This window comes from Nylanderia fulva, unplaced genomic scaffold (assembly GCF_048542155.1).
Source record: "Nylanderia fulva isolate GAGA-0341 unplaced genomic scaffold, ASM4854215v1 Scaffold3, whole genome shotgun sequence".
In the NCBI taxonomy this organism is placed as follows: Eukaryota; Metazoa; Arthropoda; class Insecta; order Hymenoptera; family Formicidae; genus Nylanderia; species Nylanderia fulva.
The window spans coordinates 6,530,669-6,546,502 of NW_028190368.1; the positions used below are offsets into that span (position 1 = coordinate 6,530,669).

General features: G+C 36.8%; 1 protein-coding gene across 29 annotated transcripts in view; it reads right to left on the minus strand.

Moving 5' to 3' along the window:
* The window catches only part of LOC114933442 (longitudinals lacking protein, isoforms A/B/D/L), a 246,568-nt gene that overhangs the window by 148,398 nt on the left and 82,336 nt on the right, over positions 1 to 15,834 (minus strand). Inside the window, exon 7 of one of the 29 annotated variants that reach the window (XM_085484444.1) lies at positions 15 to 2,265. The exons of 23 other annotated variants lie outside the window; for them this stretch is intronic. In XM_085484444.1, coding sequence (XP_085340570.1) covers positions 1,892 to 2,265 — 374 coding nt within the window. In that variant the 3' untranslated portion in view covers positions 15 to 1,891. Of the gene's footprint in view, positions 1 to 14; positions 2,272 to 2,828; positions 4,691 to 7,813; positions 8,134 to 8,616; positions 9,568 to 13,692; positions 15,146 to 15,834 lie in introns of those variants that run through there. 5 more of the 29 variants (XM_085484443.1, XM_029305997.2, XM_029306005.2 and 2 more) reach the window with 5 other exon arrangements.

Here is a 15,834-nt window from a genome sequence, read left to right on the forward strand (position 1 = left end):
ACAGAATTACTGCAAGAAATGACGTGATAGCCTATCAATATATCGTTTTTTTTTATAAAAGTAAATAATTGACTATCGCGTCATTTTTCACGCGTATAGCAAGTTTTCGTACCCTATCTGCACAAACTTTAAAGCCTTTAAACTAATTAACGAATCATATGTAATTTACTTAATAAAATTTAATAAAAAATCAACTTATTTAAGAAAAAAATGTATTATTTTTTTCTTAAATAAATTGATTTTTTATTAAATTTTATTAAGTATATTACATATGATTCGTTAATTAGTTTAAAGTTTGTGCAGATAAAGTAATTATATTTTTAATAATAAAGCGTTTTAATATTTTAATAATCCAAAAAATTTGTTTCCATTAAAACACGATTTTTTATTCCAACTGATATGTAATTAACTGTTCTGATCTCCTCCTGATATGTAATTAACATCCAGCCGAAATAAGATCTAGCGGAAAATGAGCTTAGGTGACAACACTGATCTGAACGCGTGACAAACGTGTCTCGGTAACACACGAAGAACAATATCTCAATTCTATTTTCACGATATTGACGAGTGAACACACTCTACGTCATTTATTATGACTTATATCGCTACACGAATAATTATATCACAGCAACAAAAACAGTCGGCCACTAACGTATCTCGTGCCTCTAAGAGACTCTTCCATCGCGCTGATTATAATGCGAACGAAAAGACATGATAATCAAATCTAAATCATTGATATCTCGAATTCATTACGCTACATCTTAATCAAACAACTAAATCATGGAAAAAGAGCAACACGACTCTGTATCAATTACAAAAAAAAAAAAAAAAATGTACGTTCGTTCCGACCGCTTAAAAACCCTGTTCTCTCTTTCTTTCTCTCAGACTTTCTGCCGTTAATAACAATTCAGTCTTCGTGACAAGCGCCTCGTGATCGCTCGGCGTGTCACGTCTATAACAATTCCGATTCATCGATTGTAAAATCAACAACAATTCTTTGTTAATAATAATACATACACCGGACGCATCGCCTCCCGGCGTTTTACATTGAGCCTGATCGATCTTAATATATATATATATGTATTTATTATACGCACGCAAAAATGTTTCCTCGTGTCCCATCGTCGACCTCACAACCTGAATCATTAAAGAGATATACAGCTATATTTTAAAAAACATACGGCTCTCTTAAAGCTCCTAATAATCGAAAAATTGCTTATTGGACAGCGCGCGAATGCTGAAATTCCGAGAGAATGTGTGCTCGCGCTAATATAAACGCTTATATACTCTTTTCTCGCATCAAGTACACCAATTCGCGACCACATATCAATATAATCTCGTCGTAATTTCACATCGAGCACATCGGAAAGATCCGCGCGCCGGCTCATTAACTGCTAAGCATGGAGATATTTTTGTTTCGTACCTTGTAAAGACGGAGAAGAATAATCTGACGATAATACAAATCCCACTATACCAGCCGCTACAACTCTACGGTTCGTCGTTTTCCTTTCAGCAGCAGACTTGTTTCGTCCCATCTCATACCATTATTTTTTTTTTCCTGTGTAAATACGCGGTGCGTGCAACATCAGTTCGGTAAATGATGTATAGGAATCGCACCGCGCTCGTAAAGCTTTAATTAGGAAGAGACATCTCTCCTCGCGCAGAGTCGCAACTTGAACGAATCTATAGCAAGATATGAAGTATCTCTGAAAACGAATCAATGATTCTCGCGTAAGGTGCACAAACTCTATCTACTGGAGAATTGGAAAAATCTGTCATGGACCAAGTTTGTTCGCGCGAGTGCGATTCCTCTTACGTGCTCTTGTCGTCGCAGCAACACACACACACACACACATACACACACACACACACACTCTCTCTCTCTCTCTCTCTACTTATCCACCTTGAGGTGCACCACGTAGACCTGCTTATCGCGATGCCTGGTCCTGATGTGGGACATTACGTTGGACGTCTGCTTGCTGCGGAACACGCAGTAGGGACACTGGAAGCGGGGTGGCTGTTCGCACTCGAACTTGTAATGCCTGGTCATGTTGCCCTTGACGGTGAAGCAACGGCCGCATCTGGGACAGCCGAAGGGCTTGTTGTCGGCGCTTGTTTTCGGCTGGTAGATGTTCCTTGAATAATAATTCGTCATCGACGACGAGCAGTCCTGACTGAAGTCTCTGTTATCGTTCTCGACTTTAAAGCCCTTGCAAGACGGGAAGGCCAAGTTCAGGTCCAGCAGCGGGGTCATCCCGTAAAAACCTGAAACTTCAAGATTGTCCGATTAAATCGGACGAAACACCTCGCCCCGTTTACCGGGACGAGAAGCGAAACACGGAGTAGGTTCGAGGGAGCCAAGTCCGAAAGTCGTAAGGATCTTTCGGGCTCCCTTCAATGGAACGATTGGAAGGTTTGTTAGATGTTGTATTCATGCTTTTTGCTACATTGCGTTAATAGCAAGGATACCTTTGCGAACCGACATCTTCCTGACGAATCTTTATTCAGCAACGCCCGTTGCGCGGACTACGGTGACAGCAGAAGCGCTCTGTGACTTTACCAAATGCTATATTTGAAAATCTAATTCGCTAAATTCTGTGTGAATTTCTCTTTTACCCATTGCGTGAGAATCTATAATAATCTAAAAGATCTCTATATTCGTAAAACTGTAACGCGCCAGTTGTGCAGTCTTCAGGTGATGAGAGATCTGTTCTGCCCGCGTCTGGTCGTATACGTGTAAAGGGATGTTAACAAGAATGGCATTAGGTGTCCGGTCCTAACCGCTTTTCTAAGTAACTTTCTCGTATGTCTCAGCGGTATAGACACGGTAAAATTGCGATAAAACTTTATTTTACAAAACAACGTACAAGCAAATCGTGATTCTCTTACAAAGTATATAGAAGCAACGATATTTCTTTTTTCGGAGATCTTACATTGTAACATTTTAACTGTTCCAAACTGTTATAATCTCTTTCGATCATCCTCGGCTTCGGTCTTCATTTGAGTCTCCGCTTGAGTTGTCGAAGAGCAGCGTTTCTCAACACGAATGAGCCACTTGTGAATTTTCTTCTTACATTAGTCATACAGACTTAAGACGTTTAATGATTAAGAAAAATTTACATCTTAAAATTATATATTTGTTTTATTTATTTATAAACAAAAAAGAATCTCTTTTGGTACAAAACAATCGTAAACTTCATAAGACGCCAATAGATGCTAGAAATATAATAAAAAACAATAAGATATATTGATAAAAATAATACAAAAAATTAATAAAATATTTATATCAAATTTATATATTTTATGCAATATTATATATATATACTATATATATTATACTATATATATTATATTATATAATATTTATATATTTTATAAATAATTTCAATGAACACGCAATAATGAATATAAAAAGATAAGGAGCGAAAGATTAACTTAGCAAATTCAATTATTAAGCAAAATACATATTAGAATAGTAAATTTATAATAGAGCAAAATCACGTGTGAGCAAAATCACGTTTCCGGAAGTACGACGCGTAGATCTATCTAAAAAAATTAATTGTTCCTGAGAAATTTAACTAAAATATGCAATTTTATCTGTTCCAATAACCGATCAAGACAGATCATGCATCCGTTTAGTAATATAAGTAGAAATAACAAAAAAGTTTTCATTTTGGTTAATGCTGAGATCTTGAATTTATTTAGCAAAAAATCATAATTATGATCAAAATAACTCATAGATATGTAAAAGTAATTTTACACCAGAAACAATTGTTTTAGATTCATTTAATGAAAATAAATTATTCTGATATATATGTAATCAAAATTGCAGCATATTTCAGTTGTAATCTAGTCAACAACGAGCAAAACAACTTTAATGTCGATATTTTTTCAATATTTACAAGAACGAATAATAAATCATAGTTTAGTTGCATTAATAATACAAAACTAAGAATTGCAGAAATTCAAATCTCATGTTCTTTTTGTTATTTCATTATCATATGAAAGAAAGAAATTTGTCTCTGGAATTTTTTCCAGCAAACTTGTAACAACATTTCAAGAATAAATGTTTTTTTAAATAAGTGTCAAATAAAATAAAGAAATATTGAAAAACAAGAAAATAAAGAAATATTTGAAAAACAAAAAAATAAAAATGATACGAAAGATAACAAGTTGCATTTGGTAAAATTGTGGCAACAACAAGCGAGATTGAGAAATACTGGTCTCGAGTGACGATGTACGAAGATCGCGGTAGAAAGCGAACCCAGTGGAAAGACGAGATTCCTTCGAGTAGTTTGAGATCAGGCATGGAACGGGGAACCTTCAAACGCGCGATCTTCATGTCGTGCTCAGAGCTTCATGTCGAAAATGAACACCTCCTCTTCCGGATGTTTCTTCCTGATATGAGCGTAAACTGGCGAGGTTTGCTTGCTACGGAGTCCGCAATAGGGGCACTGAAACCTCGGCTCGTGTCCGCACTCGTAGTTCACGTGGCGGTCCTTGTTCCTCTTCAAGGTGAAGCCACGCCCGCATTTTTGGCACTGGAACGGCTTCATGCTGTCGGAGCTGATCTTGCGCGAGCGTATCCTTCGGGAGGACTTCCGGGCCTCGTCGGAATTGTGCTTGCCGTCTGTTCCCGGTCGATACTTGCAGATCATATTCGGCCCGAACGGCGGCAACACGGGGAGTCCTGAAACACGGAGACGAAGATGCTGAAGAGCATGCTCGAGTGCGCGCGAGAGAGAGAAATCTTTACGATGGCCACCGGCCAACTTCGACTTAAACTACATCGTTGGATTCTACACACAGTAAGCAACGTATAAAGATTATAATGAGTTCAATCTGAAAGATGCTCCTCGCGACGTGACCTTGTATGTATGACCTCAGCATTTCCGTCTTCGTCTACACGCATTGTAAATAACTTATATCAAAATAAATAGCTTATATCAAACTATGCTAATGATACGATCTTGATATCTTTATATTAAAAAGACTAATATATATATATATATATATATATATATATATATATATATTTTATATATATGTGGCAATTTTGTGTCAACACATACAATATTTTGGAATAACAAGATAAATTATTAAAGATATCTTTATTTATCGATGAACGGATTCATACACCTGCAAGTAGAAACGACGACAATTTGCAATCGATTATAAAGATTTAATTAAGATACAGTCGCATTACTTGAAAATACAAAAACTAGGGAGTGATTATCTCTAATAGGGCGTTAGTAAGGTTTTTTTTTTTACAAATGAGAACCATTCAATTGAAAATTTAGCCACGCACTTTATTAGACATAACAATCGTAATTTGCAGGAACAAACACCGAAAAAATTGTATTCTTGAAATACATAATTAATAGATATTCCTAATATAAATAAGAATATTTTCTTCTTTAAGCGATGTCTTTAGAATATCCTCTTAAATTAAGAAATTATAATAAATAATAATATATCATATATATATATATATATATATATATATATATGTATGTATATACAAACTTTTATATATTACATAAAAAATTATTTAATTTCCCAATATATTTAACTTATAAAATTTTATATTTTTTTGTTAAATCCCATTTAGTATAATATTCTTATGTGTATTTAGTATATATTCTAATATATTCTGAAGAATATATGATACTTTTATGTTTAGAGGATATTACTCTAAAATTAAGACGATCTTCTTGGCGCGTATTTTAAAAGGAGATGTTATAAAGATAAGTGAGATATTTTTAAAACAAGAATATAATTTTTTCGGTGAACGCTTACTTAATCAGAGTTGGAAAAAGGCGTTCCGCTTTCGATCGAAGAATATCGGCAAAAAATCCGGGTGGTGCACGCGCAAGTGACGAGCGATATGCATCTTTTGATAATTTTTTACAAAGCAATACTTGCACTCGAATCTCTTCGGTTTCTTGCACTCATTCCGCAGATGCGTTAGCATCGATTTTCTCAACTGGTACAACTTGTGACAACTGGGACACTCGAAAATTTTCTTCCGCTTCGGAGGATAATCTGAAACCCATGAAAAAGAGAGAGCGTTTTAATATTGAGTCGATATTTTCGGTCCTTTTTCTCGTGAAGGATGCGTCCTGGAAAACGGTTCCCATCGGATCCTCCGTTGATAAATTATCGAAAATCACAATAAAACTTTGTTGTTACATTCAATAAAATATTCATTTTAACAAGAATGTCAAGAGACGTACAAATAAAAAAAAACAGCGAAAAAAAGAGCGAGAGGAAAAAGAAAAGTATCGATCAAATGGTAGTTATTTTTATTAGCGCGCAGATCAATAAACACTTCATTGTATCTTTCCGTCTAATAATTGTGGTATAAAATTTCTAGTACGTAATAAAATTTTTAGTATGTAATAAAATCAGCTTGAGTCGTATCTATATATAATTTGAAAGTTCTTAAATAATTTACAAATTATTAAAATTGAAATTCAAAAACGAGCGATAATGATGTCCTCAGATAGTTACGGAATTTCTTATACATTTATTGAAAATAACGATAATTTGTTTCATTGGGAAGTTAACCATCTGTAAAACGCGGTTTGATATGTTTTATCAAACTTGCGAGCTCCTAATCGTAAAAACATTAGAAACATATAAAAGGATTGTTGTGACAATAAATTTATTGTAATTATTTTGTCTTGATAGCATAGAATTATAAAAGACATACAAAAAATGTGAAGAAAATTTGTATAATTACTGTTAAAATTGTTGAAACAATTTCCCTTAATAAATTCACGGAACGTCTGACGTCCAATATAAAAGTTTCTTTTCTTGAGGTAACTAGAAAATAAGTATTGTTATATTTTTATAGATATATCGAGAATGCGAGTTATTTTTAAAACATTTTTTAATCAGTTTTTAATACTATTGTTCCTGTGAATTTCAGAGCAACAAATAGAATTCAGAAATAAGTAAACGGAAATGTCGAAAATTTAAATAAAATATATATAAGATCTATATAAAATGTTATCCATTTAATAATTACAAATTCTTCGAACACACACAAACAAATATTGTTTTATTTAACAATTATTTTTATTTAACTATTATTTAACTGTTTTTAAAGAGAATCTGACAAATTACTAATTTGTTTAATGTTGTACATAATAAAACATAACTTTATTTGAATATTTAACAGTATTAATTATTGTGCATATCACATATTTTATAACGTAATTTCTGTAATATGTATGTATACGTTTATAAAAAATTTATCTGTTAATAGCAGATTTCTAGGATCATTTGAAGACAATTTTTTTCAGCAAAAATGCTAAGGCTCCAATAATTTTTGAGTTATAGATGATTAAAAATAATAAGTTTTTTTTTCACAAAACTAAGCCTTGTAGAAATAAAATATTAACAAAACCACATTATTCGACTACTTTTAAATATACAAAGATACATATGGCCTTTCGATACTTTCACTGTGGAAAAATTGTCTTTAAATAATTCCAGGAATTTGCCATTAACAGATGATTCGCGAATTTTGGAACAATTAACATATACAACATTATTAAAGTTACATTATAAAATCATTTCAAAAAAATATAAAAGCTTTAGCTTTCGCACGCATTAAACTAATAAGTTTAATTCAATATAAAAGAAAAAAAATTGCACATAAAGATAAATATAAATATATCATTTCTCTTTTAAAAACATGTCAAACAATAACCATCTAGTATACGTGAGCGATTATTCCTGTGGTGGATACAATGAAATAAAAACGTCAGTCCAATTCGGCCGAAATGGATGATTCGAGCGGAATCGTTCGACGGTCCCCTCAGTCATTTCGAGGTTCCTGCCAAGAGAGCTTCGAGTTGGTGACGATGTCGATGCAATAGAGCTCGCTGTCCGGATGAAACGTGCGTATGTGCGTCCAGACGTGCGTGCGTTGCCGCAAATGGTGCTTGCAATAGGGGCACTCGAATCGCTGCGGTATCCCGCACTCGTAGCGATAATGTCGCATCAAGTGACTGCGATGCTTATAGCTGCGGTGACACTTCGGACACGGGTGACGATAGGACATGGACTTCTCGTCGTATTTGGCTAGATAATGTCGCTGCAGCGACCACCTCAGGAACGGATCTGGAAGAAGAAAGTTCGCAACTGGTTAGTCAGTGAACGTGAGCCAACGTGTTCCTCGTACTCGTCACCTTCACCCTCGAGGACTAGTCGGTCAGCAGGACAGCGGGACGAGCTTCCCGACACTTGTAAGACTCGTGTAAGAGCGTTAATTCGCTCGATTATCCTCGAAGATGTCTTGCTGCGCTCTATCAAGGGATCATCTATATCGGAAAATTAACGTGACCGTCGGGATCATCGCGATGACGATTGATGCAAACAACATTGATCAAGGTATACAACACCGTAGTTAAGATAGAAGACGAAAACATAAAGAGTCCAAAGGTGGAGGAAACATTTGGACATAGGATAGAGTTACTTCTGTAGATGGAAATATCTGTGTTATATATTCTTTTATAGACAAGTGCATTGCGAGTCTGATAAAAATCTGAATTTTCTTTCAAAAACAATGCATAATTCAGAGCTATATACATCGACATTCGTTGATTACAGTATTAAATTATTTTGTTTATTAGTAACAGAATGTGAATAATTACAATATATGACTTTGGTAATTCCAAAGAGAGATAGTTACAAGTTTAGGTACATGGTTTTTGGCGTTATTGACAGCTTATGATAAGCATCAAAGGAAAGACTTTGTAGCAATTAAATGTAATAAATAGTTGCTATAAATTTGAAATACGTATTATATATACATACCTATATATAATACATAATAAAATCATAGAGCAAAAACAATATCAATTTCCCAGCTAATCTCTTATCGCAAGAGAAACAGATAATATAAAATAAACAATAATAATATATAATATATTAATATATAATATATATATATATATATATATATATATATATATGTAATATATTAATCTTGCGCATTGGCGGAGATCACAAAAACTTTAGTTAAAATTATCGACTATCTAAAATTAAATGTCAAAAAGTGTAACTTTAACGTATTCGAGGATCTAAAAAAATTAAAACATTAACGCCGACTTAAAAAAGACAGCTTTTATAAAAAATTCTACTCGTTTTACGCGTCGATTGAATTTACGGATTTACGGATCACCGATCCTTCCGCCATCGAGGGAAGCACGAGGAAGGGAAACTATAAGAGCTTCGCAGGGACTCCTCATTCTTGCTTGGTGTCGACCGCGTAGACGGGCCGGTTGTGGTGATTGCTCTTGATGTGCGAGTAGACGTGCGACCGGTGCTTTCCGGTGTAGACGCAATGCGGACACCTGAAGCGTGGCGCCTTGCCGCACTCGTACTCGAGGTGCCTGTGCAGCCCGCGGTACCACTTGTAGATCTTTCGACACTTGGGACATTCGTAGGTGCCCGGAGCCGAGGTGTTCGCCATCGCGGTCGGCCCGATCCGCAATCGGCGTCGACGACCGATGACGGGAACGACGGCGCCGTAGCAGGTGGGATTGTAGAGAGCTGCAAAAGCACAGGTTTGTTCGTCAGTCGGCGGTTCACCGCGAGGAGGGGGACTGGACGAGATAACACTTAACAGCTTTAATTAAGCTTTCAAACACTTTTCTCTCTCTCTCACTCTCTTTCGTGCTTTTTTTCGGATCGGAGCGACAGCTCGCCGCGTCTTGTCCGTGACGACTCTTAAACCCTGGAAAACAATCAACGAAACGTGGGACATTTGTACACGTATCAGGACATTTCAAGAGATTCGAAACGCCGTTCTGTTTTAAACATAAAACATCATTTCTGCGCACCCTTTTTTTATTGGTTGAATAGAATAATAAATGCTTTTCTATACGATTAAAATTGATTTTATGTTAAGAAAAAAGTTGTTAATTTTTCTTAACATAAAAAGGTTCAAGCTTTGTTTCTATATGTACTTTAATCGTAGAAAAGCTTTCATTATTCTAGTCAACCAAGAAAAAGAAAAAGATGCGCAAAAATAATGTTTCGTCGATAAAACAAAACGACGTTTAGGGTCCTCTTAAGGTGGATCATGGGAAGGAAGCAAACTCCGAGTGTAAGAAGAGATACTATAGGCTTACTGTCTCGTAGACATAAAAAATGATCGATATAGTAGAGGAATACGAACGGGAACTTTACATTTATTTTGTTCTTCATTTATCCTTTCATTCTCTTACGAGACATAAGAAATGATGAAGAAGACTAGCGCGCCCTCGTACGAGCGTAATATGTACATATCATAATTTGTTTCTAACATGTCAAATCTTAGATCACATTCACATCGTTGAGTCTTATCGATACAACTGTAGGCACGAAGAAGTTACGGATGTCATTTCTCGTTCAAAGACAAACAGAACGGAAATTATACATTATATAAAAATTCATTCATAAATATATATAAATATATATCTCTCTCTTCCTCTCCTTCTTCCGGAACAATAAAGAATCTCTACAACTCGTTATTTCGCGGGAAAAAATCAACAATCATAGTAATAATTCCGCGAATAATTTCTTCGTGGAACAGTTCTGATTTACGCCGGAAACGCGTCACTGCCGAGGTCCATCGTCGTGACGTACATCCTGGGGTGTCTCGCGCGGACGTGATTGTAAATGATCGAGCGATACTTGGCCCGCTGGCTGCAATAGGGACACTTGAAGCGCGGCGATTTTCCGCACTCGTACTTCTCGTGCCTCTTCAGGTCCTTGCCGTTGACGTATCGTCTGCCGCAGCGCAGGCAGACGAACCGCTTGTGCCGGAGCGCGCGATACTCGTCGGTGACACCTGAAATCGAAAGGACCATCACGGTTAGAAGAGAAAGACGAAACGCGCGCGACGGATTCGAGGGCTCATCGATCAGCACGTCCCCATCTCTCATTCGCCATCATACTTGAGAGCTTCACCTATATACGAAGAAAAGCGGTTCCCTCGAACTACCCCGTCGACGGAAATCGTGGATGGGTCAAAGGACACAGGCTACGGTAACTCGCAGGCATTTTATTGAACTTTCCTTCACAAGGGAAACGACGGTCTCTCTTATTTCCTGAGTATTTTGACAGAGCGCGCGAAATCATGAAACGGAAGCGAACGAAGAGAAGAAGCGAGATGGTGATGACATGATTGGTAGCGACACGTTCGAGCTCTGTATGCGTGTGCGTATGTATACGTGTATGTGTGTTCGAGAACGCTCCAAGAATTGGTTATTCAATACAAGCGTCTGAAGCACAACGCCTGACCGGGATGGTACTTTCGGATGTGCGCGTAAATGTTCTGCGTAAACTTGGAGGGCTTCTCGCAATAAGGACACTGGTACTTGGGCGCCATGCCGCACTCGTGGCGCAGGTGCCGCGTCATGTTCTTCTTCAGGGTGAAGCCGCGGTTGCAGCGCGGGCAGTAGTGACTCTTGTTCACCGAGTACACTTTGCGCCGTCTCCTGGCGGCGTTCTGCCGATGAGCACCTGAAAAATTCGAAGAGCCAAATTAGAGCGCCGGGACGCGACTGAAACTCTTTCTCTCTCTCTCTCTCTCTCTCTCTCTCTTTCTACTCTCTCTCTCTCTCATCCTGATGAGCACGCGTTTTCATCCGTGTCGTCGAGAGATGTCGGATAATGATTTAACAACATAACGCAACGAACTCGCGAACTCGCGTTCTTTCGGGAGTTCTTGCAAGGTGGATGGATCAGTAGCTCCGGAATGAGAACGATCGATGCCAATTTAGGGCCGAAGAACGACTGATGCTAATTTATGAAAGGGAAGAATATTTGTCTCTTTCAGAGAAAATGCGAAAATTCTTACACAGATGATAAAAAGGATAACATGGATTGTTCTCGTTCCTGGATATCGTTATATATTCGCAGACAAACGAATGCGACAGAAGACAAATCATCGGTAAAGTCACCGTGATTGGAAAAACAACATAGACGAAGCCATACGATTTATTTCACACCAAAATTTGAAGCTCGAATTATATGTATAATCGCGCAAAATCAGAATGTGTTGTACGAACCAAATACATCGCGATAGATAAACGCGTAAACGATCTCTCTATCAGGTTCCATTTATATTCTATTTAATGTTAGAGTCGACCGTCTACTTTTGCATCTATGATATAACATTGCATGCGAGCTTCGTGTGGAGTTAGGCAATAAAACTCAGAATAATCGTGTTTAACATGAATATCGTGCGCAATAATTCCCATAGAATAATATAATTCCCATCGTGTGATTTCTCGTCGTGTTAACATTGTAATGTTATTACAGTCCCAATGTAATGTATCCTACATGCTTGTGAATATCTGAACGAACAAGAAGTGTAATAACAAGAGTTAACTATAAAACTCAAAGATAGTAGAAATGCCTTATTTCTTCTAAATAGGTAATCTTCATTTCAGAACGCCATTGCTGAGCAATCTGAAAAAACCAAGACACATGACATAATCAATCTGAAATAAAATCAAAACTTTGAAAATTAAATTCTTGCGCAACAAATAGAGTGCATTTGTCGACAAAACTACAAATTTAATCGAAAAAAAATAGCAAACTGAATCAAATTTTAATAATTATACAATATCGTCTCTTACGATCTTGGCAAATTATGATAAGAAACAGATAAACTAATTATTATCAAAATATAAAACAAAAATATTATTAAATAAAAAATTAAAATATCTGTAAAAAATATTTTAGAAGAATTTTACATTAGTCATGCAGACGTATTAAATAAAATTTAAAAAATTCTCAAGATGTTCAGGTTTTATATCAGGTTTACGGGAGATGGACCGTTGCGTGAAAAATTATATTACAAATGACGTCGAAATTTCTAAAGTTTTATTCTCTACATACGTATGAATAGTCCGAGATATATTAATATTAAATAAATAATATGTCCTTCTTTTTAATCACTCGTGCACAGAATGAGATTCTGTTGCGGAATCGTTTAAAATAATTTATTTACACCGACCGGATGGTTCGGATGCCATCGTCTAATGTGTCTGTAAACATTCGAAGATGAATTATCCTTTTTGTGGCAGTAGGGACACGCGTATCGCGTCTGGCCGCATTTGTGTCTAAGCATGTCCCACATCCTTCGGAAGCCCGCGTTGCATTTCGAGCAGATGTAGCAGTTCGTTCCTAAGTTGCGCCACTCCGGAAGCTGTATATCTGAAAGCAAGCCAAAACATTAGTGTCAAAGAACAATCATTTCCAATTGCACTCCTCTCTTCGAGATTGAACCACATCGTAATGCAGCCGAGCGATACGATTCCGATGCAGTCCTGTGTATTCTTTCGTGTAAGCATTGTATTCAAGTATATAAAAACAATTATTCGAACGTAGCATCGTAGCTCAAAATCGAATTATTTTATTATCATTGTAATTTTGCGCGAGATGATTCCGATATCGACATCGCTCAGTACGCTCCGATGAGTCTTATGTATTGTTTGATTATTTGAAAAAAAAAAAAAAATAACAAAAATGAATTTGAATATACAAATAACACTGGATATACACGATATATAGAAACACACATTTCACAACATCGGTATGTGAGTGCATTCCTCAAGTGCATTGAATTGTCGCGATTACTTATCTTTATTTCTATTCGTGTTGTTTTAAGGTAACACACTGACGTGCGCAATAAATACAAATTTTATTCGCTATATATACAAATAATTCAGTTACACGTTCGTGAGAAATGAAACACTCTATCTCTCTACTTTGTAAGAAACAATCATTCTGATGTCCCGCACATGATTGAATGACATAATGATTGAAGCCGTTTTTACCTAGATAGATCACGGATTATTTTTTTCTCGAGAAGTTTATGTAACAATCTCTAAAAAATATTAATTATATAATCATGCGAGAACGATGATGGAATTATGCACTATGTAACACACAAACGTGTTTTGTCGCGCAACTAACTCCTTTCTTTGTTTTATTGAGGTAAACGATGCATTCGAGCATCGTTAACAGATCAGATTGTCGACTGTACATAGGTTTGCAAACGATATACTTTGCAAAGCAATTGAAGAGCTTGTTTCCGCAAGAGCGATTTCTACATATATTTCTCTTTCTTTTTCAAATATACATATATATATATACAGGCAGAAATATATTTCTAAACATGTTATTTATCGTCTGTACATCATCGAAAAAAGACGACTTTATTAAAAGCATATTTAAAGCTCTTCGAAAACGCGTTCTTCAATTCTTCTTGTCGCAATTTTTACTTACATGGTAGGAACTAGCAATTGAGGAGAGGATAGAAATGTATCTTCATACGAATTTACACAATACACACTTATCTCTCTCTTGCAGTCATTTAGTCGCATTTATAAACATTTCGACGAAGTGGGCATTTTTTGTAGATTCTTTTCACACGGAAATAGAAATTAAAGCGAGTAAGAAAAACTTTGCTTTCTATATATTACTTTGATTCTATATATTACTCTTCTCCATTTATAATAAACTTGAAAAGATTACAAAATTCATTAATCTTAAATGCCCAAGAAATTTAAATTCAATTAGGAAGAACGAAATTGGAGTTTCGTCGTATAATCATCAGATTTAGTCAATAAATCTAAATAATGAAAATAGGAAGTTGTGTAAACAGTATAAAGAAATAAAAATAAAGAATAAAAAAATCTCTGATTTTCATGTCGTTATTGGCAATAAAAAAATCTCTTCGCTGATCGAATTCACATAAATTAAGACGACTGCCCGATGGCAGCCGACGAATCACGTAAGGACGAGGTAGACGAACGGGACGATTCTAATCTATCAACGTATACTGGTTTTCCGTCGTGCCGCATTCTAATATGTTTGTAAATGTTCGACGAGCACTTGTCCCTCTTACTGCAGTAAGGGCACTTAAACCTCGGCTCTTTCCCGCAGTCGTACTTCATGTGGGTCTTCAACGTCTTCTTGTACGTGTAACCAGCGTTACACCTGGGACAGTGGTACGCCATCTTGCCGGATTGCCAGAAGGGCCCGTTTTCGTGCTTGACCTCGTTCCGGCTACTGCCGTAGTTCGCCCGCAGGATGTCCAGTATACCAGCGTCGTAGGGCTGCAGGAATCGTCCTACAAACAGGAAGAGGGGGAGCCACGGTTAATCGGGATCGCGAACACAGAATGTGCGCGATGTAACTCGGCCAGAAAGGAAAAGAACATAACGGGAGATACGATAAGAAAGAGAGAGAGAGAGAGAGAGAGAGAAACGAGCGACCCACGATGTCGCGAATGCTTTTACAGGGCGAAGTGACAAGGTGGAACAACAGGGACGAAATAGGATGAAGTCTGCAAATCTCACCATCTCAGGTGGCTGGATAAAACGAAGAGAAGAGCCCTGAGATAGAAAGGAGATAAAATCGCAATGTTAGAGATCTTATTATCGTGACTGAAGTGTCTATGACCACCAGAAATTTTATATCCGCCGTACAGAGTCTTCAGTGTTGCTATTTCATCTGCCGATCCATCGAAGTGGGATGAAGCTCGCGAAATGAGGATGATCAGTTGATTGACCGAACTGGCTGTTTATTGTCCGCACGAGTCGTCAACTTGATCGTTAAAGCGCTCTTCCTGGCTCAGTACAATCGATACGCTTGGATGCTGCTGCCCTTGTGATACAGCCGGATGTGTCTATAGGTATTGGAGGATTTCCTGTCCTTCTTTCCGCAATAGGGACATTGGAACCTCGGCTCCTTTCCGCACTCGTGTCTGAAATGTGTCAGCATGTTGCCCTTTTTACTGAACGAGCTGCAGCATCTCGG